The 23,480-nt window shown below is 35.6% G+C and overlaps 3 protein-coding genes across 8 annotated transcripts; 2 read left to right on the top strand and 1 right to left on the bottom strand.

The window, feature by feature from the left end:
• Positions 1-229: 229 nt before the first annotated feature.
• Positions 230-3,726, bottom strand: mtrfr (mitochondrial translation release factor in rescue). Of its 2 annotated transcripts, XM_073949579.1 has the most exons (3): positions 3,686-3,715; positions 3,329-3,554; positions 230-949 (listed from the first exon to the last, which is right to left on the bottom strand). In XM_073949579.1, exons 2-3 carry the CDS (start codon positions 3,512-3,514, stop codon positions 722-724), a joined length of 414 nt encoding a protein of 137 aa, XP_073805680.1. In that variant the 5' UTR covers positions 3,515-3,554; positions 3,686-3,715; the 3' UTR covers positions 230-721.
• zgc:113050 lies at positions 3,022-21,776 on the top strand. Of its 5 annotated transcripts, none has more exons than XR_012406551.1 (5): positions 3,022-3,069; positions 4,604-4,690; positions 8,494-8,609; positions 10,842-10,945; positions 13,530-16,155. XR_012406551.1 is itself a non-coding variant. In XM_073951690.1 (3 exons), the coding sequence occupies exon 2, from the start codon at positions 13,535-13,537 to the stop codon at positions 15,701-15,703; it is 2,169 nt and encodes a 722-aa protein (XP_073807791.1). In that variant the 5' UTR covers positions 10,867-10,945; positions 13,530-13,534; the 3' UTR covers positions 15,704-19,490; positions 20,491-21,776. The 5 variants fall into 5 exon arrangements, 2 of the variants coding, with proteins under 2 accessions (XP_073807791.1, XP_073807792.1); XR_012406550.1 differs by lacking the exon at positions 3,022-3,069 and adding an exon at positions 3,313-3,486 and having other exon boundaries at positions 4,534-4,690; XM_073951690.1 differs by lacking the exons at positions 3,022-3,069; positions 4,604-4,690; positions 8,494-8,609 and adding an exon at positions 20,491-21,776 and having other exon boundaries at positions 10,867-10,945; positions 13,530-19,490.
• Positions 19,412-21,776, top strand: LOC141385688 (uncharacterized). Its single transcript, XM_073951692.1, has 2 exons — positions 19,412-19,490; positions 20,491-21,776. Exon 2 carries the CDS (start codon positions 20,496-20,498, stop codon positions 21,150-21,152), a length of 657 nt encoding a protein of 218 aa, XP_073807793.1. The 5' UTR covers positions 19,412-19,490; positions 20,491-20,495; the 3' UTR covers positions 21,153-21,776.
• Positions 21,777-23,480: the final 1,704 nt, after the last annotated feature.

The following is a 23,480-nucleotide window of genomic DNA, read 5'->3' as shown; positions in this document are numbered from 1 at the left end:
GTCTGTACTGCACTTCAATAATGCGACTAAAATCAGCATACTCCACATGTCTTAATCCCATTTCTCTTTAGTTGGATTATGACCTTAATCTGATTAAATTAATAAAAAAATTCTGTTTAAATGGTCGACTCTTAATCAGAGTATTGTTATAATTGCATTAAAATCTGATTATTGGTGTCCATGTAAGCGTACCCAATGTGACTGGTGATAGATTGAGGTCCCACAGATGAACACAAATAATGATTTATTATAGCTTGTTATGCTGAAACACGAATATATAAACTAGCCTTTAGGTGATTTTCGCATATTTTTTAATACTTCAAACAGCAAACTACTGCCCATCTTTCAGAGGCTTGAGTTTTCAATTCATCAAGACACATTTATTCACAAGCTTGAATGTTTTCTCGTTTGGCAGTTTGTTTAGTTCATAAAACACTGTCCCAAGCACTGCGTTCATCCACAGTTTCATAATCAACACCAATGGTGTAAAACTCAATTCCTGGAGAGCCGCAGATCTGCATAGTTTATCTCCAACCACCTCCAACCCACACCTGCTTAACAGTCTTGAACACCTTGAACAGTTGGATCAGCTGGGTTTGATTAGAGTTGGAGCAAACTGTGCAGAGCTGCGGCCCTCCAGGAATCCAGTTTAAGACCTATGATATACACAATGCTGAAGTGCTTCTGTATATAGTTCATAACTAATAAAAGATATTAGAAATCATGTGGATTTGTCATCTTCTTGCTTTGAGTTGAGCATCTCCTTGAATCGTCTTTTCTTCTCGATGTTTTCGTTGACTTTTCTCCGCTTGTCCTGTTTCTTTTGCATGGATTCCTTTTTCATTTTCAGCAGTTCACTCTCCTCACCCTTATACGCCACTTCAAGTTTCTCGCGTAAAATCTCTCGGGCTCGTTTTCTGTTCAGATCCACCGATCTGGTCTCGTGACACTGCAAGAGAAGAAAAGATGACATGTGATTATAATAATAGTGTGGAATTGACAGATCTGATCTGCTTGAAAGTTATATATACAGTTAAAGTCAGAATTATTAGCTTCCCTGAATTATTAGCCCCCCTGTTTATTTCCCCCAATTTCTGTTTAACAGAGAGATTTTTTTCAACACATTTCTAATCATAATAGTTTTAATAACTCATCTCTAATAACTGATTTATTTTATCTTTGCCATGATGACAGTAAATAATATTTGACAATATATTTTTCAAGACACTTTTATACAGCTTAAAGTGACATTTAAAGGCTTAACTAGGTTAATTAGGTTAACTAGGCAGGTTAGGGTAATTAGGAAAGTTATTATATAATGATGGTTTGTTCTGTAGACTATCGAAAAACAATACAGCTTAAAAAGGCTAATAATTTTAAAATATTTTAAAAAAGGTAAAACTGCTTTTATTCTAGCCTAAATAAAACAAATAAGACTTTCTCCAGAAGAAAAAATATTATCAGACATACTGTGAAAATTTCCTTGCTCTGTTAAACATCATTTGGGAAATAATAAAAAGAGAAAAAAAAAAATCAAAGGGGGGCGAATAATTCTGACTTCAACTGTATGCATAATTTGCACTGTTCCTTAAGAGATTGGTCTAAATATATAGAAATAGATATACACTATTGTTACTTTCAAAACTTTTTCTTTTAATAATTGGGGCTAAAGTTATTGCTTTTGAATAATATTTTCAAATATATTTATACACATCCAAAAAAAATACACTACTTTATACTTTACATAGAAAATCATATTTAAGATTGTATTATTTAATCATTCCTTTTTAGATGACAGTAAATTTAGAAATTAAGGTAAAGTTGGGTTTCACCATTCAGACATTCTCCTTAATAATATAATATCAGAAAAGTACTCTTTACAAATTCTTTTTTTTAATAATTATTTTTTAGGGGTTTTCACCTTTATTGATAGGACAGTAGAGATGTACAGACAGGAAAGTGTGGGGAGCAGAGATGGGGGAGGGATCGGCAAAGGACCTCGAGCCAGGAATCAACTCTGGTCGTCTTTAGCACCTTGGTGTTATGTGTTGACGCACTAGCTATTGGCGCCGACCTCTTTGCAAATTCTAAATAAGGAAATCATATTAGCAACTAATGACTGTTAAAGTACATCATTGTTTACAGTCAATTTCATAGTGCTGATGTTGTTAAGTCACAATTACCGGCGATTTCCGACAGAATATTTAAGTTATCATGGTAAACAATATAGGGACCGGTAAAATGAACAAATGTGTGGATATAAACTTTACCTCAGTGTTGATCTGGATGCTCACCACAGGGTAAATTCTCAACATTATATCATTAAGTGGTATGAAAGGCACTGTATTGCAAGCATAAATAGCAGGGCTGACACGAGAAACTTGCTTGATTGAAAGACCACAGATTTATTTGTATATAGTTTACTGTACTGTAGTAAAATCTAAAGTTTCTATGGTAATTACTGTTCGTTCATTATAGTTATTACTACATTTTGTAGTGTAAATCATTAATAAAGAGTTGTAAACACACACACACAATAGTTATTGATAACATTAAGTGTTTCCCTTTACTATGAATTACTGTAGCATTTTAATTATTTTTTAAGTAGAGAAGCTAATAGTTTAGTTCACTACATTTTTTCGAGTAGCTTGCCGAATATTGCATTTTAGCATACTATACAGTATGGAAGTATGCGGTTGCGGACAAAGCCAAAGTTATTAATCAGCCTTAAAATCGGGCTTTAACGTCAAGAGGGATGTGGTTAAGAATGTTGCTATGCAGTTGCTATGGAAGCCATCAAGGTGACGTCAACAGAACGACCGTTACTCCACCGTTACTCCACTCCGTTACGGTCAGACTCTAATTAAACAATTATTGGATTAACGTACACGGATTAATTATTTATTTAATTAATTATTCACTTAAAGGTAATTTTGACTTCACGTGGAAACTTTAAATGCTATTTCGGCTTGCCATACAGTGTCCTTCATTCGACTTGAGTAATTTTAATGATATAATTTTGAGTATTTACACCCTGACGAGCATCCAGATCAGCAGTTGGGCATTGAGGTAAAGTTTATATTGGCACATTCGTTCATTTACGGTTTTTATTGTTTACCAGGCTAACTTAAGGTCTGAAATCGCATTTAAGTATGACTTCAAAACAACATTATCACTAATATTGAACGTAAACAATGTTGTACTTTGATAGTCATCGGCTGCTAAAATAATTTCCCTATTTAGCATTAGCAAACAATACTTTTCTTAAATATTATTAAGGAGAAAGTGCGAATATAAAACCAGCTTTACCTCAATTCAGTGGCCTCACCTTGACGACGATCCCGCTGGGAATGTGTCTGAGCACCACACAGTTACTGGTTTTGTTGGTCGCTTGTCCTCCAGGTCCAGATCCGCGAACAAACTGCTCCTCGAGCTCTTCTTCATGCACGACTGGCAACTCAATCTGGTATTTCTTCCCAGCAGCAGGTAAAACAGACGGCCAGCCAATGTCCATCACTCCGCATTTCAGCCTCCAGACTGTGAAAAGGCGATGACTGAATAAAAGCGTCATATTTCAGTGTCCAGCAATGTGAAACACAGTTACGCGCATTCAAGTAACATTACAATAAAGAAACTAAAACAGACGACTGATTGGAATATACAAGCTGAAATACTGTAAACACACAGAACTTCATAGACCCCTTTCACTTCTTCTGTTACTTTACAATGAACCACAGAATATATTCACACCGCCATCTGCTGGGCTTGTTTAGGCTAATCGGCTGTTAGCATCACAGGCTCCGGATTTTTAGTTTTTATAAAATATTAATGCGACGTTTATATTTTATATTATGTGACTTTTGTTGACATTTTAGTAGCCTGAAATAACATTTTATTAGAAAAAAAAAATATATATATAGAGAGAGAGAAAAATAAGTTTGTAAAACAACAGAGCTGGGATTTCATTACAAGGTTTTTATACTGTAATATATAACACTAGCACAGACTATATCACTTTAATATATAAAAATATAAAGTACATGATCAAATATATTGCTTTAAATTATCAAAAATGTAAACAAAAGTAACTTTTTCAAACTTTTCAAGGTTAAAAGATGCTGACAGAAAGCTCAAGATCCAATAACGCAATTCAAAAACATAAATAAATGGGGAAAAATGAAAACATAATTCACAAAATATGGAAAACTGCTAATTTACGGATATTTTGTGGTGTTTAAGTGGGCTTACAATGCTTTCTGAGTACATTTCAAATGACCATGGAGCTGAGCTGTTCACATCATTTTGCATGATGGTAAAATAAACTGTACAGTCTCTCAGCAATGCTTTATGGCATCATTTCACATTGACTTTGGCATGTGTTTGAGGAAAAAAATGGTTAATAAAAGCAAGCAAACACTTCCAATAATAAATATTATTTTACGAATATGTTCTGATGTTCAGAAATACATTAAGCTGAAGATTAAACTTCTTTCTTTGTCCTTCTCTGTACTTGATCTGTTTGTTTTGGGAAAGAGCCTGATAGGAGCCGTTCACTTAACCTTGAAGCAAGTTTTGTCCAGTGTGTGTGTGTCTGTGTTTTAAGGCGAACAACTCCCACACACCAGTTTGGATTGCAAAGGACTGACTTCATGCCTTTACTGATTATCTTTTTGTCTTCATATTTAAACAGGTATGTTGTTTGCTTGATTAAGTATTTTCATTCAGCGTGTTATATTTCGGTTATCAGAACACTCTTTTTAGGGTTTGTTTTTTGGTACGCCAAAAAAGTTACTCAGTGGAGATTTCCACTATTTAAAGGGGTTGGTGACTTTAAAACCTTCAATTTTTAATTTTGTGGCATCTTATTTGTACATTTTATTACGATTTGCTCATTCCCAGTGAGAGTTACAGTAGTTAATAAAATCATGTGAACTCATATTAATTAGGCATTTTCTGACAATATGTTAAATAATTAGGTTTCCTCGTGAGTTCGGGCTGACTTTATAACAGTCCAAATGAAAATCCCTGGCTGAATACTTCCATTTTTTGTCAAATACAGAGTTTGTGTGGGGATTTAATTGCTGTTAACTTATATAGACAGATGTGTGCTTTTCCACATCACGTTCAATCAGCCCAACACTCTGAAATTCTTCTTTATTTTTAGGTTAACTTAATTGTTTTATGTTTAATCAACTTAAATTTGGAAGTTAACTTGATTTAAGTTGGGACAACATGAAGTGATTGTGTGTAACCCTGCATTTTTTTTTACAATGAATTTACCACATGTGGAGTTAATATATGCTACAAAATGTGGAAACAATTAGGTGTTCAAGAGTTTACACTTAGCTGATGACTGATTATAAAGCGAATTTGGCATGCTGACCTTGGAGAGAGCCCTGAGCTCATAAGATCCTTGAGCCCTGGTCTCCCTCTCGTTTGCAGAGTGAAAGGGGAGTTTGAGCTCAGATAGGTCTCGAGAATTCCCCCTTTGTTAAGCTGATGGCAGAATATAATTGCTACTGTAGAGATATACTGCTGGTTAAGAGCTTGACTATAGTGCTAATTTAGATGGATCAATTCACCTATGATGCATGTTTTTGGAATGTGGGAGGAAACCAGAGAACCAAGAAAGAATAAGCAAACTCCCCACAGAAACAACAGCTGGCCTGTTAAGGACTAGAACCAGTGACATTCTTGGTGTCAGGCAACAGTGTTAATCACTCTGTGAAGGGAAAGGTGGAAGAGTAGGGGTGGAAGGGGGGATTCTTTAAGGCGAATATAACTAGTAAGAAACCCTGGCTCTTTATAGTGAGTTGGGAATCATCTGATTGGTGAATCATACATTACTTAATGCAGAACCAGCCGTGTTCAATCATAATCATGTGAACCTCACAAATTTAGTTTTCAAATAAACTTCACTTAATATTCCTAACATATTGTAAGCTGTAGAAAAATTACAGTGAAGACCCAAAAGAGAGACCAACATATTTATTATTCAATATCAGGGTCGCTGCAGATATCATAATGTCAAATTTAAGACCTTTTAAGACCTTTTTAAGACCATTAAGTATTAAATTTAAGACCTATATCGCAATATCAAAAACACGCGAGAGAAAATGTAAAAGCACAAAATTAGGGGTAAAATAAAGTTATTTAAATTTCGCTCTATCGCATTACAACGCTCCCGACTTATAAAACTGCGCTTGCGACATGTGTCAGTGAAATAACGGCATACTCTGCCAGCCGAAATCATGTCACGCGCACTCAAAGCGAACTTCCGCAAACTCAGCGATGACGTCACATTCGCCGCGCGCACTGAGTTTAATAACAGAAAGCTGATTGGCTATTGCAAGTTGACTTTTTTGTAGTTGTAATACCGCTAATTACAATTGGACTTGTGAAATATAGAACTACAACACCCCAAAAATCTAGCAACAACAACAAAAAGAATTTAAATAAGCATTAGATGTAACGTTACACGGACATCGCAAAAATAAGACCTGTGCAAAAATATTTAAGACCTAGAACAGCAAATTTAAGACTTTTTAAAGCCATAAATTTTGATTTTTTTAATTTAAGACTTTTTAATACTTTTTAAGACCCCGCGGGGACCCTGAATATTTTACATTTTCATATATTATCTTTGATAATGTTAAATCAGTGGACAGAGAGTTTACTGAAGTTCTGCACATTTCCATAGGTGCGTTCGACATGAAGCTCAGCTGCAGCCGGTGATCAACGAGATTAGCCGAGCGCAGGCGGGGCGGAGTTGAAAACGGAGCCGTCAAGACGGACAGCTGGACACTTCGGGACTCAAAGTTGCTGCAGTCATGATGACCGATCACATGGCGTCATCATATTTTTTTTTTGTTATTTTTATTTATAACAACAAAACATTTACAAATAAAACAGAATACAGTCTCTACAAACTGTAGTTCCTTTTTAAACAATAAGAGAGAATTATGAATAACATATAACAAATGCATGAGAGAAATAAGAGGAAATGAGAGGTTAATATAAACATAAAAACGAACAGGTCTATTAAATACAAAGCAATAAGCATAAATTCTAGGAGTTAACATCAACCTTTAGGCTAATACTTCTTGTTTGAATCTGCTAAAAAAGGGTTTACATATATGTACATTTATAGATATAAAAATTTCCCATGTAAAAAGCAAAACAAGGTGTTTTGATTAGGTCTTAATAAATGACATTATTTTGGATGATGAATGAATTTTCAAAAAAGCATTTTAATCCAAAAAGATTGTGTTGAAAAGAACAAAAGGTAAAACAAGTGAGCTATGTAGAAGTTTCCCAGAAAGAGCAGGTAGCCTTTAAACTGCTAGACAGAAAATAAAATATATATTTATATTATAATAAAGCCATTTTATAATTATTTAATAAAATAGTTATTTACTTTAATTTGTTAAGAGAGCTTTAGGGGGGCAGGATCAATGATGATGATTTTCTTATTTCAAGTCTGTAAGACTTATTTGAGTTCATATTTAGGTTATTCACTAAAATATACACTAAAATATATCATTTAAATCGTTCATGGAGATGAATGCAGTAAATAGTCTGTATAAAAAAGTTAAAAAAATAAACCTGTGCAAACAAGCTAACCTTTATAACCAGATTATTTAACAAAAGATGATACTGCAGTAAAATATTTGTAGTCTTTTAAAAAGCAAGATGTGTACAGGATAGAGAGGGTGTGAAAAGTAAATTGTTTGTTTTGAAACTTTTGAATCGGAATTTGTCCAATTATAAACTCGAAATACACGTGTTTGTTGTCATGTGGTGAACTCGGCCAATCGTGTAATATCGGTGTCGTCATCAAAGCTCCTGCAGTCGCTCTTCAGAAGCTGCACGGTCTGAGTTTGCCATCTGATCTCGGAGCGCTGTCGCGGTACTTTGATGCCACATGTGACAGTCACGTGGCGTCGGCGCAGCATCAATCCGGACAAGATTTCTAACCAGAATGCACCGCTTTAAGACAGATTTCGATCGATCTGCGCAGCGCTGCATGAAGTCGAACACACCTCATACTAAATGACTTCATACGGGCTGAACAATATTCAATTCAATTCAGCTTTATGTGTATAGCGCTTTTACAAATTTACAATGTAGATTGCGACAAAGCAGCTTCACATAATAAATCATACTAAATTGGAACAGTGCAGTTCAGATTTTTAGTGTTTAAGTTCAGTTCAGTTTAGCTCAGTTCAGTGTGGTTTAAAAATCACTACTGAGAGTCCAAACGCTGAAGAGCAAATCCATCGATGTGTAGCTCTAGATCTCAAACCATGCAAGCTAGATGTGACAGCGGTTGGCGAAAAAGTTCAAAGAAAAAGTTTTCAAAGTTTTTTTTTTTTCAAAAAACTGAAAAAACTTCACCAGTTGGCGAAAGTGAAGAAAAAAAACCTTGAGAGAAACCAGGCTCATTTGGGCACGACCATTTTAATTTCTCCGCTGGTTAAACGTCTTGTGCAGAGCTGCAGTCTCAGCGGCGGAGGCTGGAAGCTGGGCCTCAGCGAAGACTCGTCTGTCCCTGGAGCGTCACAGGAATCAGTCTCATGCTCTCCACTCCTCCATGAGCAGCTGCTCAGGTGAGAAACCTGTGTGGAAACCCACTAAGTGATGCATTGAGTGTATGCTTTATTAAACAGATAGGTCTTTAATCTAGTTTTTAATTGGAAAAGTGTGTCTGAACCTCGAACGTTATCAGGAAGGCTATTCCAGAGTTTAGGAGCCATAAATGAGAAGGCTCGACCTCCTTTACTCGACTTTGCTATTCTAGGTACTACCAGAAGCCCTGCGTTTTAAGATCTTATAGAGCAGGTTGGATTGTAGCGAGACAGAAGGTGTAGTGGTTTTCAGCTTTTCTCTAAATGAATCAAACTCAGTCTGAAGGTTATGACTATCAGAAGAATATACTTTATTGGATTTTTTTTCCAAAAAAGCAGAAACAGCCTGGAGCAGACCCATCTCAGTCTCTCCCCAGGACAAATCCAATTTTCCTCAAGTTTGCCATACCCTTTATCAGGCCCGGATTGGCTAATCGGGAGAACTGGGAGAATTCCCAGTGGGCCGGTCTGTTTTTTGGCAGCGAGGTCCGGTGTTCCTAGCTGCTTGCACTCTCAGCAGTCGCACTCTTTTCATTTATTTATTTAGTTAACCATAGCCTCACTCTCTTTATTCATTATTTGCAGCCTTGCAGGTATCACTGCAATATTTATTTTTTCTTCCTGTTGTAACAGCACCATTGTGGTCCAGTGGTCAGCATGTTGCGTTACGACACCGCTGACCCGTGTTTGAACCTCACCTGAGTGTTTATTACTACAATTTTTTTTAAAGCTTAACTTAAAGGACACATAGTTTACCCCTTTTTATGATTTAATGACCCCCAAGAAGACCCTCCAGAAGAAAAAAATATTATCAGACATACTGTGAAGTTTTCCTTGCTCTGGTAAACATCAATTGGGAAATATTTAAAAAAGAAAAAAATTAAAGGGGGGCGAATAGTTCTGACTTCAACTGTAAATTATAGAAAAACAAAATGCTGCATTGTCATATTTTTCCAATATTGTGCAGCCCTGCTTCAGATATAGAAGGACAGACGAGCTCGGGCCGATTACTGTAAAGCCAGGCACGAGTATAATTCGCCCTTAAAGCGGCCGTGCGGTCACGAGACGGACCGGGAGAAATCAAATGCTGCATTGAAACTTTTAAAAACCTGAATCGGTATTGGAGTTAGTTTAGCACGCTGGAGGAAGGACGACACCATGGCTGAAGTATTACTGTTAGACAGGTAATGTTCTGTTTTTAAACTATTTTAGTCAGGCTAAGCTTATGTTATGCTTGTGCTAGCTAACACTGATGTGATTATTCTCAGTTTCATAAGGTCCTTTGACAGCATCTATAATGTAGATTTATATTTAGTTTAACAACAAAACATTAGTAAATAGCGCCTAGCCTGCTTTACTGAGCTGAAGTTGCTTTTATATTCACATTGGGTCATTTTTAAACAATGACAGCCTTCCTATACTGTTTACCATGCTACTCTGAATATTCGCTCTGAAATAGCATGTAAGTGTGGCTAAGTAATAAATGTAATTCCTGCACGGCGCTGGCACTAACTGGCGAATGACATGAACTAGTGGGTTGTCTGCTGTTGTGATGTGGTGCGTGCTCGCGTTTTCGGGGGGGGTGGCTTTGAATCGCATTCCCTCCCCGCCGTCCAAAGGTAATATGCTAAGCGGTTAGCATTTTGGCAGATCACCTACTGCATCCGGAAACGGATGAGTTATAAAAGAAATTCAGCCCTCACAGTCGTCATGAAGGGTAATATTATATACACTAAAAGCATGTTTTGTACCAGGCTGTAAGCATGTTTTTATCAGCTTTAAAATTGGCCAATTTACCATTGCAGTCAGAAAACGTCTGAATTTTCTGCAGTCAGCCCCTAAAGGCAAGTTGATGAATTGCAGTTTTAGTTACCTCCATACTGGCTTCACAAGGGAGAGTGAGAGGTTGCCGCTTGGTTCAAAACTTCTATGACTTTCTTTTTTCTGTTAAACATGAAGAAGATATTTTAAAGAAAGTTGGAAATCTGCAACTATTTTGACTTTTCCAACTATGTAAGTGGTTACAGGTTTCCAGCTTTTGAGTAAATGTTACATTTTTGAGTGAACTTTGGGTGAACTGTCCCTTTAAGCTGAAGATTGTCTGAAATTCTTTCTCACTCCCTCTCTGAGTCTATAGCCCTTATCTTTATGTGCCATTTAACCTTTGAAGCAACAATTCTTTCTCTGTGTCTGTATGTGCGTGAATGTTTTAAGATGAACAACTCACACACACCAGGTCAGACTGGAAAGATCCGACTGCATCTCTTGACTTCTCGCCTTTATTCTTCATATTTTGGGTCTGTTTCAGAGTTAAACAGGTATGTTGCGTTCCTTCTTTATTAGCTCATACTCCTGCTGTCTCGATATTCAAGTGTATTTTCATTTTCTGTGTTGTGTGTCATATTTTAGTTAGCAGCACATTCCTTTTCAAGTTAGTTTGTGGTTAGTCTGGAAATTGTACTTAAGTGTGCTGTATGTTCATTTCTGACTCTATAAAGCACGAAACACTATAGTATGTTTGCAAATGTTTAAGAGACGTCCAAAGCTATAGAAAGAGCTTAAAAATGAAAATGTGTTCGCTATTCACTCTCAAACTGTTTCAAACTTTTATAAGTTTCTTTTTTCTGCTGAACACAAAAGGAGTTATTTTGAAAAATGTTAGAAAGCGGTAACCATTGACCTCCACAGTAGGAAAAACAAACACTATTGAAGTCAGTGGTTACAGGTTTACAACATTTTTGAAAATAACTACTTCAGTGTTTAACAGAGGAAACTAAAACTGTTTTGTGAAACGTGAATGAGTAAACGATGACAGAGATCTTACAGTCTGACTAGGGATGCTCATTTCGGTTAATTTTGCTAACCGACAACCGCCGCTCATTAACCGGTTATTAACGGTTAACTGGTCAGATTACTATTAATTTTATATTAAACAAATTGACGTGTCTATTTTCTGTCTGACACATTAAATATTGCATTTTAAAATACTGATTTATTTTTATATGCTAGCATATTAATAATAGAACACAACAACAAAGCATTTTCACGCACCTGCAGTGTTTAGCACAGAAGACCAGAATAAACTAAATAAAATGAATAAAATAAATAGGACTGCCCTAAATTATTTTTCACGTAAATAATTAATTTATATTACAAATCGAAAACAATGACTGATTATTCTTAATAACCGTCATAGGCTGTTTTTTTCCAATCATATTTTTGTCCATCAAATAAATTAGCAGACTTCCTCAAATTGCCCGCTCCACGGAGAATATGCATTTATTTAATTCCCCGCTATTATTATTATAATCACAAAACCTTTTTACATTTTTATAGAAATAATTATTTTAAAGATTATGTCTTGCTATATGGTTTCCTTTATCTCCCTCGCGGTTAAGTGTGCGCGCTGCGTGATGAAAAGACAACAACGCGCGCATATGTTGACTTTTTGTAAACAGTTGTGTTGTTTAAATATGATATTGCATTAATGTGCATACATGCTTTATAAGCTGTAAAATAAAAGGTAAAGCCTATTTGTTGCGTTTATGACGCAGATCCAGGTCAACATCGACGCTTTTTTTGGCATCAACACTTCTGTTTCAAACAGCAATATTCTCCTTCCATTTTGCTTCTTTGGCAAATGTGTCTGTAGCCACATATTCAAGATTTGTACATTCATACAGCTCTGGATAACTTTAAACAGTGATTAGACCTTCAGAGCGGTGTTAATGCGTCCTGAAGTAAAGCGAAACGGCTATAAACTCCAACAAGATAGAGTGATTGCAGAGTCATAATTTATCAATAAATAAAGTATAACTATAGAAACTGTGTTCATCTTAACTGAAAGCTTCTGCGTGTTTGCTGGCTTCACACATCGCGCACCTGTCAGTCAGTCAGTCAGCACGTAACCCCAAAGGATTAAACAGATAGCGCACAGCACTATATGTTTACAAAAACGTTTGCGCTGTTATAATTCACTTACCTTTTAATACGTGTTGATGCGATTAAAATCCGCTATTAAAAACAACAACAACAACAATAACTGAATGTTTTGAAAGGGTAATGTAGCCGTGGCGGGATGCATTTTGGTTCCCGCCATGGAAGAATGAATGTAGCGGAAACCAAGCACTTTAAAAGTTCTCTAGTTGTCTTGACAACACAAACTGCTGCTCTGGGATGAGCCGCGTGCAAAAGATGCCCCTCTTAACGCAAAGGCGCATTCAATCGGCATCTTATGCAGCCAAACTAAAAATATACAAAATAATGATTTTAATCGTTTAACTGATAACAATAATCGGTTACAAACGCATCCTTTCGGTTAACGGTTAATCGATTATTTTGAGCATCCCTAAGTCTGACGACAAGCTACAATATATGATTAATTAAAATTGCATGGTGTGAGCTGGGCTTTAGGTAGGGTTATAGTCAATTTCTAAGAGAATCACGTGACTCAAATCATCAAACGTAATACCAAACGAAAGATGCTTTCTACACTCTTTTTAACATGATTGAACCGAATAAACACAGCTATATAGGTTTGGAAAAATACATTTATAATTGTTTAATGGTTAAAGTGTTATCGCTATATGACACAATCAAATTATTTAGCTATAATGTTTTCTTAAAAACTGTTTTTATAAATTATTAGCTCTGCTATTGTTTGTAAATGAGAGTCTTTATAATGTACAACGAGAACGATCTCTTGTCCTGCTCAGTGTGTCTCAATGTGTAGTGAACCAAGCTCATGAGTGCCCTTAACAGTACTTGAATTCATGCACACGACCTACTGATCATACTTACGAACAACCTGAATGACACTCTAAAGATACCCTGAAAATGATCATGATTTAATGATAATTGATTTAAAATATTGATATAAAAATTGATTTTTTTTTACTTCAGGTCTGATGGAGGAGACACGCCGTAATGTCAAAACAAGAAAGAAAACCCACTCACCGAAGAGAAAAGATGAGAAATTTTTGACCTGCACTCAGTGTGGAAAGAGTCTGAGCTGCAAAAAGAGTCTCAGAGTTCATATGAGGATTCACACCGGAGAGAAACCATTCACATGTGTTCAGTGCGGGAAGAATTTCAGACATTCCTCATACCTTAATCTACACATGTTGATCCACACTAGAGAGAAACCGTTCACATGTGTTCAGTGCGGGACGAGTTTCAGACAATCATCACACCTTAATCGACACATGTTGATCCACACTGGAGAGAAAACACATGAATGTGATCAATGCAGCAAAACATTTTTGTTAGCTCAAGAGCTCAAGAACCATCTTAAAGTGCACACAAAGGAGAAACCTTATTCATGTTCATTGTGTGGAAAGAGATTTAAATGTCAGCAAAGTTTAAAAAAACATCAGAAGATCCACACTGGTGTGAGAGAGTTTATGTGCTTTGAGTGTAAGAAGACTTTTATTAAAGCTGAACATCTGAAATGTCATCAGAGGATCCACACTGGAGAGAAACCGTACAGATGTAATCAATGCGGGAAGAGTTTCAGATGTTCATCAGCCCTAAATAAACACATGAAGATCCACACTGGAGAGAAACCGTTCACATGTGCTCAGTGCGGGACGAGTTTCAGACATTCATCAGCCCTTAATCAACACATGTTGATCCACACTGGAGAGAAAACACACAAATGTGATCAATGCAGCAAAACATTTTTGAGGGCATCAGAGCTGAAGAGCCATCTTAGAGTTCACACAAAGGAGAAACCTTATTCATGTTCATTGTGTGGAAAGAGATTTAAATGTCAGTCAGGTTTAAAAAAACATCAGAAGATCCACATTGGTGTGAGAGAGTATGTGTGCTCTGAGTGTAAGAAGACTTTTATTAAAGCTGAACAACTGAAACAGCATCAGAGTAACCACACTGGAGAGAAACCTTACACATGTGATCAATGCGGGAAAAGTTTCAGATGTTTATCACACCTTAATCGACACATGATGAGTCACACTGGAGAGAAACCGTTCACATGTGTTCAGTGCGGGAAGAGTTTCAGATGTTCATCAGACCTAAATAAACACATGAAGATCCACACTGGCGAGAAACCGTTCACATGTGTTCAATGCGGGACGAGTTTCAGACAATCATCAAACCTTAATAAACACATGTTGATCCACACTGGAGAGAAAACACACAAATGTGATCAATGCAGCAAAACATTTTTGAGTGCTCCAGAGCTGAAGAGGCATCTTACAGTTCACACAAAGGAGAAACCTTATTCCTGTTCATTGTGTGGAAAGAAATTTAAATGTCAATCAGGTTTAAAAACACATCAGAAGATCCACACTGGTGTGAGAGAGTATATGTGCTTTGAGTGTGAGAAGACTTTTATTACAGCTGGAGAACTGAAACAGCATCAGAGGATTCACACTGGAGAGAAACCGTACATGTGTTCACACTGCAACAAGAGATTCAGTGTGTTAGGAAACCTGAAAACACATGAGAGGATCCACACTGGAGAGAAACCTTACGCATGTGATCAATGCGGGAAAAGTTTCAGATGTTCATTACACCTTAATCGACACATGAGGATTCACACTGGAGAGAAACCGTTCACATGTGTTCAGTGCGGGAAGAGTTTCAGATGTTCATCAGCCCTAAATAAACACATGAAGATCCATACTGGCGAGAAACCATTCACATGTGTTCAATGCGGGACGAGTTTCAGATGTTCATCAGATCTTAATCTACACATGTTGATCCACACTGGAGAGAAAACACACAAATGTGATCAATGCAGCAAAACATTTTTGAGGGCTTCAAATCTGAAGATCCATCTTAGAGTTCACACAAAGGAGAGACCTTATTCATGTTCATTGTGTGGAAAGAGATTTAAATGTCAGCAAAGTTTAAAAGCACATCAGAAGATCCACACTGGTGTGAGAGAGTTTATGTGCTTTGAGTGTAAGAAGACATTTATTACAGCTGGGGAACTGAAACTGCACCAGAGGATTCACACTGGAGAGAAACCGTACATGTGTTCACACTGCAACAAGAGGTTCAGTTGGTCAGAAAAACTGAAAAGACATGAGAAGATCCACACTAGACTCTAAAAGGGATCCACAGAGAGAAACATGTGATCAATGCTGCAAATCATATTTAGGGCTTCAGAGCTGAAGAACCATCATAGAATTCATACAAAATGAAGTCTTCTTCATGTTCATTGTATGGCAGAAGATTTACTTGAGTATTTTTTTTTTTACAGCTTTTATGAAATATTCCACAAACATTAACAACATCGATCCAAAATACCAAATCAAAATGATTATGATGATGGGAAGCACAAAGACGAATAAGAAATGCATACACAATGTAACAAGCAAAGAATCTGTTGAAAATAGGACAAGTGTAAAGAAAGTAAACAATGTAAAGAAAAAAGTAAGCAAAATTAAATAAACTAAACATAAATGCCCCTGACTGGATCAATATATTTAAAAAAATCAAGCATTTGTGAAATGTGTGTGAGCCATTTTCTCAAATAAATATACAATGGTGTGGAAAAAAAGTGTTTGGCCCCTCATTGATTTTTTTTCTGCATGATTGTCACAATATTTCCGATCATCAAACAAATTTAAAGGACCTGTCTTAGCAGGGTGTTTTCACCTCTAGTTAGAAAAAAAGTCAGGAAAGTGGGTGAGTCCAGGTGTGATTAGGTGGGAGTGTCGAAAGAGGGAAGGGTTTGCATAAAAAGGGGAGTTTCAGTATGTGAACTACAGCTGATTTTCACAGAGGCAAAACAAACACAAACACAGATAGACAGTGACCAAGTTTACATAGACATCAGTCATCAAATTATTTGCCTTAATCTCAGAGAGACAATAATATGAAGGTGTTTACATGATTAGCTTTTTGAATGTTCCTGTCATGATCCGATAATTCGATTAACATCATCGAGTTTTATTGATTTCAAGTGTTTCATTCTTAATTTGTCGACTTTAACAGCAGTTTGGCACTTTCACTTTCATTCAGGAACATTCCATGCATGCCCCCGTGACAAACGAGATATTAGATGCGAGGAACTGCTGGTGGAGTGTTGTTTTAATGGAATTTGATATCGTACGCCTTAAGGGAGAAAAAAAAACCTCCGCATTTCTCGATATATGCAGAGAATAGCATCAAACAATTGTGTATGTATAGACTATCCTGTCACAAAATGCAGTGAAAATCCTACACTACGGTAATAGTTTACATTTGTAGAGCAGCATTTACAGCGGATCTTTTAGTCCATAATATTGTAGTGATATTACTGTAAACATAGTAACTAAATCATTTTGATTAAGGTTTGTCTTTAAAAACTGAAAGAGTACTGCTAACCATACTAACTAACTTTGCCATCTATATAAACATAAACAAGAGCACTAATCACACACTTACTAAATCTATAGAGAGAGAACAATCAACAACAACTGGATCCGCATCTTTTTTTAAAAGGAGATGAACGGCAAATACGGATTTCACCATTTCCATATGAGAAAAGCTTTCGGGTAAAACAGGTTTCTTACAAACATATTTATGTCGTATGTTAGCAGACCACTGTAATCCACACATGCGAGTTTAGCTGCGCTCTCATTGCAGGAAATAGAAACAAAACCTTCGTATCAGCACATTTATAAATGCAAAACTAACAACCCATCTCTCCAAACAATTCTTCTTCCTCCACTCGTTTTAGTTGCGGTTGGCAACACAACGTGGCCTCTCTCTGCCGTCTGAACACTGTAACAGGTAAAACAGTCTTCGAAGCTATAACCAGGCCCAGACGGAATCTTCGGACATTTTTTGCTATTTCTGCGGAGAATTTTGGTAAAAGTCTGCAGATTTCTGCGGGATTATTTTGGGAGTATCATAACTAAAACCTTAATATATGAAATAAAATCTAATACCTTTTAAACTTTTATTTAATGTTTAAAATGCAAATCCAATTATATTCACTTTATTTGGTAAACAAAGCAAGTCTCTCACATAATATCTCTACTAAAAGACAGAAAATATTACTGTACAAACTGCATTGTACATAAATCTGATAAACATTATCATATTAGTAAATAAAATTACTGTAATTAATTAAAAAAACTGAATAAATATAGATATTACACACATTTACTCAAGTAAATAAACAGAATTAATGATAGGCTAAAACTTCTGTGTGCGCAGATTCCGTGTGGGCCTAGCTATAACATGCATATTAATGAAGTTGCACCGCATACACAATAGAGCGCGCTGATTGGTTCGAACCAAGTCTTTCTCATGAACTAATGCTGAAAGCTCAAAGATGTCACGTTGTAGCCACCAGTACAGAAATAAAGTCTACACGTTGGAAATTACACAAGGATCTAATCGCAGTGACGCAACTTCAAAATTTATTTTCAAACTGGGAGATTTAATTTGTTTGAAATAACGCAAAAACAACCAATTTTCACCTTTTAGTGAAATATATGTGTTCTAATAGTGTTTTAGCAGCGTGGGACACATATACGACTGTCAACAGCTCAATGTGTTTTGGTGTTGCATGACCCTTTAAATATTAGTCAAAGAAAGTGGTTGAAAGAGTACTGAAAAATCATACTTAAGTAAAAGTACCTTTACTTGCTCAAAATGTAGTGCGAGTAAAAGTATCTGTTGTAAATATTACTCAAAGTATGAGCATAAAGTAGCCCTTTTAAGTACTCAAGAGTATTGAGTATTAAGATGTGAAAGGCTGATGCGTTTACATGTAATTTGTGCAATTTGTGTGTAAACGTAACATTCTGTACTGTATTAAGTTATTGTTGAAGGAAACTCTAAGCTTTAGACTGCTCATTTGAATTCACAGGGGTGTCAGTAATTATGGCATTAAGACTATCATCATAAAGTAAACATCCTTCATCTTCTCATCAGTGATTTGCAGTCTCAACAGTCTCTCGATCATTGCAAGTAAAGATTTTCAACATCTTCTTAGACACTTTTAATGCTTCCAAGTGGTTTGCTGCTTTATAACGTGCCTACGTCTTGAGGTAGTTCAGTTTGATGTGATTTACTTTTTCTGTGCGATTTGATTGGACAGGAGTCACATGACTGATTTTATTTTTCTAATACCCTTAGACAAGTAATAATAAAGTAGTGACTGCAGGTTGAAGGAAAGTAGTGAAGTAAAAGTATCGATAAAAATGTACTCGAGGGAAGGTAAAAGCCCACATTTTTAAAACAACTTAGTACATTACAATTCCTGAGAAAAAGTGATTAATTACAGTAACTTGAGTATCTGTAATTAGTTACTTTACACCACTGGTCAAAGATAACACAAGTGAACACATCATGCAGTTTTGAAATGAAGATTCTTATTATTAAGGGAAAACAGAGTACTGAAGTACATAGTCCTGCGTGAAAGAGTTGTTCACATCCTTTACTTGTTTAAAACCTCCATGACTTTCTTTTTTTCCTGTTAAACATGAAGAAGATATTTTAAAGAAAGTTGGAAATCTGTTACCATTTTGACTTTTCCTACAAGGTAAGTTTTCAGCTTTCTTCCAATTATTTTCTTTAATGTTCAACAGAATAAAGTAACTCATAAAGGTTTATAACCACTTTAGTGTGAGCAAATGTTGAATTTTTGGGGTGAACTGTCCCTTTAAGCTGAAGTAAGCTGAAATTCTTTCTCTCCCGCTCTGAGAGTCTGCACACATTATGTGTCCACTACGAGCCCTTTAACCTCAAAGCAACAATTCATTCTGTGTGTGTGTGTGTGTGTGAATGTTTTAAGATGAACAACTCTCACACACCAGGTCAGACTGAAAAGATCCGACTGCATCTCTTGACTTCTTGCCTTTATTCTTCATATTTTGGGTCTGTTTCAGTGTTAAACAGGTATGTTGCTTTCCTTCATTATTGGCTCATATTCCTGCTGTCTCGATATTCAAGTGTATGTTCATTTTCTGTGTTGTGTGTCATATTTTAGTTAGCAGCACATTCCTTTTCAAGTTAGTTTGTGGTTAGTGTGGAAAGTTTACTTAAGTGTGCTGTATGTTCATTTCTGACTCTATAAAGCACAAAACACTATAGTATGTTTGCAAATGTTTAAGAGACGTCCAAAGCTATAGAAAGAACTTAAAAATGAAAATGTGTTCGCTATTTACTCTCAAACCGTTTCAAACTTTTATAAGTTTCTTTTTTCTGCTGAACACAAAAGGAGTTATTTTGAAAAATGTTAGAAAGCGGTAACCATTGACCTCCACAGTAGGAAAAACAAACACTGTTGAAGTCAGTGGTTACAGGTTTACAACATTTTTGAAAATAACTACTTCAGTGTTTAACAGAGGAAACTAAAACTGTTTTGTGAAACGTGAATGAGTAAACGATGACAGAGATCTTACAGTCTGATGACAAGTTAATTAAAATTGCATGGTGTGAGCTGGGCTTTAGGTAGGGTTATAGTGAATTTCCAAGAGAATCACGTGACGAAATACCAAACGAAAGATGCTTTCTACACTCTTTTTAACATGATTGAACCGAATAAACACAACTATATAGGTTTGGAAAAATACATTTATAATTGTTTAATGGTTGAAATGCTATCGCTATATGACACAATCAAATTATTTAGCTATAATGTTCTCTTAAAAACTGTTTTTATAAATTATTAGCTCTGCTGTTGTTTTTAAATATCAGTTTTTATGATGTACAAGGTAGACAGTCTCTAGTCATGCTCAGTGTGTCTCAATGTGTAGTGAACCAAACTTATCAGTGCCTGAATTCATGCACACGACTTACTGATCATACTGATACCTGAATGACACTCATAAGATACCCTGAAATTGATCAAGATTTAATGATAATTGATTTAAAATGCGGTTTTCTTTTATTTCAGGTCTGATGGAGGAGACAGGCTGTAATGTCAAAACAAGACAGAAAACTGTCTCACTGAAGAGAAAAGATGAGAAATCTTTGACCTGCACTCAGTGTGGAAAGAGTCTGAGCTGCAAACAGAGTCTCAGGAATCACATGATGATCCACACTGGAGAGAAACCGTTCACATGTGCTCAGTGCGGGACGAGTTTTAGACGTTCATCACACCTTAATCAACACATGTTGATCCACACTGGAGAGAAACCGCACAAATGTGATCAATGCAACAATATATATTTGAGGGCTTCAATTCTTAAGGTCCATCTTAGAGTTCACACAAAGGAGAAACCTTATTCATGTTCATTGTGTGGAAAGAGATTTACACGTCAGTCAGATTTAAAAGCACATCAGAAGATCCACACTGGTGTGAGAGAGTTTATGTGCTTTGAGTGTGAGAAGACTTTTATTACAGCTGGAGATCTGAAACGGCACCAGAGGATTCACACTGGAGAGAAACCGTACATGTGTTTACACTGCGACAAGATATTCAGTCGGTTAGGAAACCTCAAAAGACATGAGAGGATCCACACTGGAGAGAAACCGTACATGTGTTCACACTGCAACAAGAGAGTCAGTCGGTTAGGAATCCTGAAAACACATGAGAAGATCCACACTAGACTATAAAATGGATCCACATCCAAATGGATGGATTGTGTAGCAAGAGATTTACACGAGAGTGACTTTTGTTTCTTTTTACAGTTTTTATAAAATATTTCACAAACATTAACAACATCCAAAACATCCATCCAAAATACCAAATCAAAATAATGATTATGGGAAACACAGGCGGCGCGGTGAATGAATGGGAAACAGAAAGATGAATAAGAAACGCATACACAATCTAACAAGCAAAGAATCTGTTAAATGGGTGGTCCACACTGTGTATTTTTAGGGTTGGTTGTGTTTATAAGTTGTAAAGCAATGTGTGCTCATGCTTCATTTGTAGAAAATCCTGTTATTTTTTCAGATATCTTACTTTGATTATATACAGCTACTCAGCTAACATGAAAATGACTGTCATATTTCCTAGTTCCTTTAATAGGCCCGCCATCAAGAGGCTCTGATTGGTCAACTAACATAATGGGCTGTGATTCGCGGATCGGCTATCACAGCTTCATCGGTTGGAGGAGTTTTAGCCAAATCCAGCACTGAACTGAGAGACATTCTTGTAGTTCTCCTTTGTCAAATGCTAGCTATATCTTTTTTTAATAATTCTCTGGAAAATGATGAAAATTAAACAGTAAGCACTTCTGTCTTTGTGTCGTGTCTTTTGGAATCGCAAATACAGAAACAGAAGAAGCTCTGTGGAAATAGCAGAGACGGACGCCATTTTAGCTTTCTCTGCTACATTACAGTGCATAACCTGAAGCCCTTTTGATCTCAGAAGCCCAGGTATACATTTTTGTAGTCCCCAAATTCATTTGCTGTAGGCTTTGTTAAGCTAACTCTGTAAAAGTCAATGTATCCATTTGCATAGAACTATGAGCGTCTTACATTCAGAGATGCTGTTTATGTTCACAGTCACATTACACATCAACTAAAGTTTAAAATATGATATCGTAGCGGACCACCTCTTTAAAAATAAGACAATTGTAAAGAAAGAACATGAACAAAAATAAATGAAATAAATATAAATGCCCCTGACTGGATCAATATATTTTTAAAAAATCAAGCATTTATGTATACACATCACCGGTCAAAAGCTTGGGGTCGGTATGATTTTTAAATGCTTAAAGCTTCTCCTGCTCACCAAGACTGCATGTATTTCATCACAAATACAGTACAAACTGTAAAATTATGAAATGTTATTGTACTATAAAGTAACGGTTTAAGAGTAATTTATCATTTAATTGAATCATTTATTCTAGTGATTTAAAGATGAATTTTTCAGCTTCAATACTCCAGTCTTCAGAGTTATACATGATCCTTCAGAAATCACTCTAATATTAATTATTATTGCTATTATTATTATCATTATTATTATTATTATTATTAATGGTAATAGTAATAAAAGCAATAATGACTGGAGTAATAAGTTTATATGAAACTACATACAATAAGTAATGAATAAATATTTAGTATTTTACTCTTTTTTTACATTTAATAAATGCCACCTTGATGAACAGAATAATATTATTTATATGTATAAATATATTTATTTATTTGACCAGTAGTGTATGTATGAGGCATTTTCTCAAATATTTACAGGGTTCATACACATTTTTACTACGGAAATTTCATGACTCCATGATTTTTCCAAGACTTTCAAGTACAATTTTATGACCTAATGTTTCATGCAGTGTCTACTTATGCGTGGTAAAAGAAGAACAGTACATGTTTAAATTTATTACAGCATATTGTAATGTGTATGTATGTATGTATATATATATATATATATATATATATATATATATATATATATTGTAAAACATGCAACAATTTAGTTTCAGCTCATATTTGTAAAAATTTATTTAGATGCTTACACCACACTAATGTGAGAGTATGTGATTGGCCAAGGACAGAATAGAAGTAAATAACCTATATTCAAGTATACAGATATTTAATTATTATTACCATTTTTTTTTTTTTTGCTTATTCCTTGTATTTTTATTATTGTTGTGTTGTTTGGTAATTATTGAAAAAATAAAACTAATAAAAACACTTGTTAAAAAAAAGTATACAGATATCTGTTTTTCATGACTTTTCCAAAACTTTTCCAGGCCTGGAAAATGCCATGTCAAAATTCCATGACTTTTCCAGGTTTTCCATGACCGTATGAACCCTTTATATATACAATGGTGCGAAAAAGTGTTTGGCCCCTCATTGATTATTTTTTTGCATGTTTGTCGCAATATTTCCAATTATCAAACAAATTTAAATATTATTCAGAGACATCACAATTGAACACATCATGCAGCTTTGAAATGAAGATTCTTCTTATTAAGTGAAAAC

This window comes from Danio rerio, chromosome 5 (genome assembly GCF_049306965.1).
Source record: "Danio rerio strain Tuebingen ecotype United States chromosome 5, GRCz12tu, whole genome shotgun sequence".
NCBI lineage: Eukaryota > Metazoa > Chordata > Actinopteri > Cypriniformes > Danionidae > Danio > Danio rerio.
Note: the sequence above shows the minus strand (reverse complement) of the source record. Positions and strands in the feature narration are given on the sequence as shown.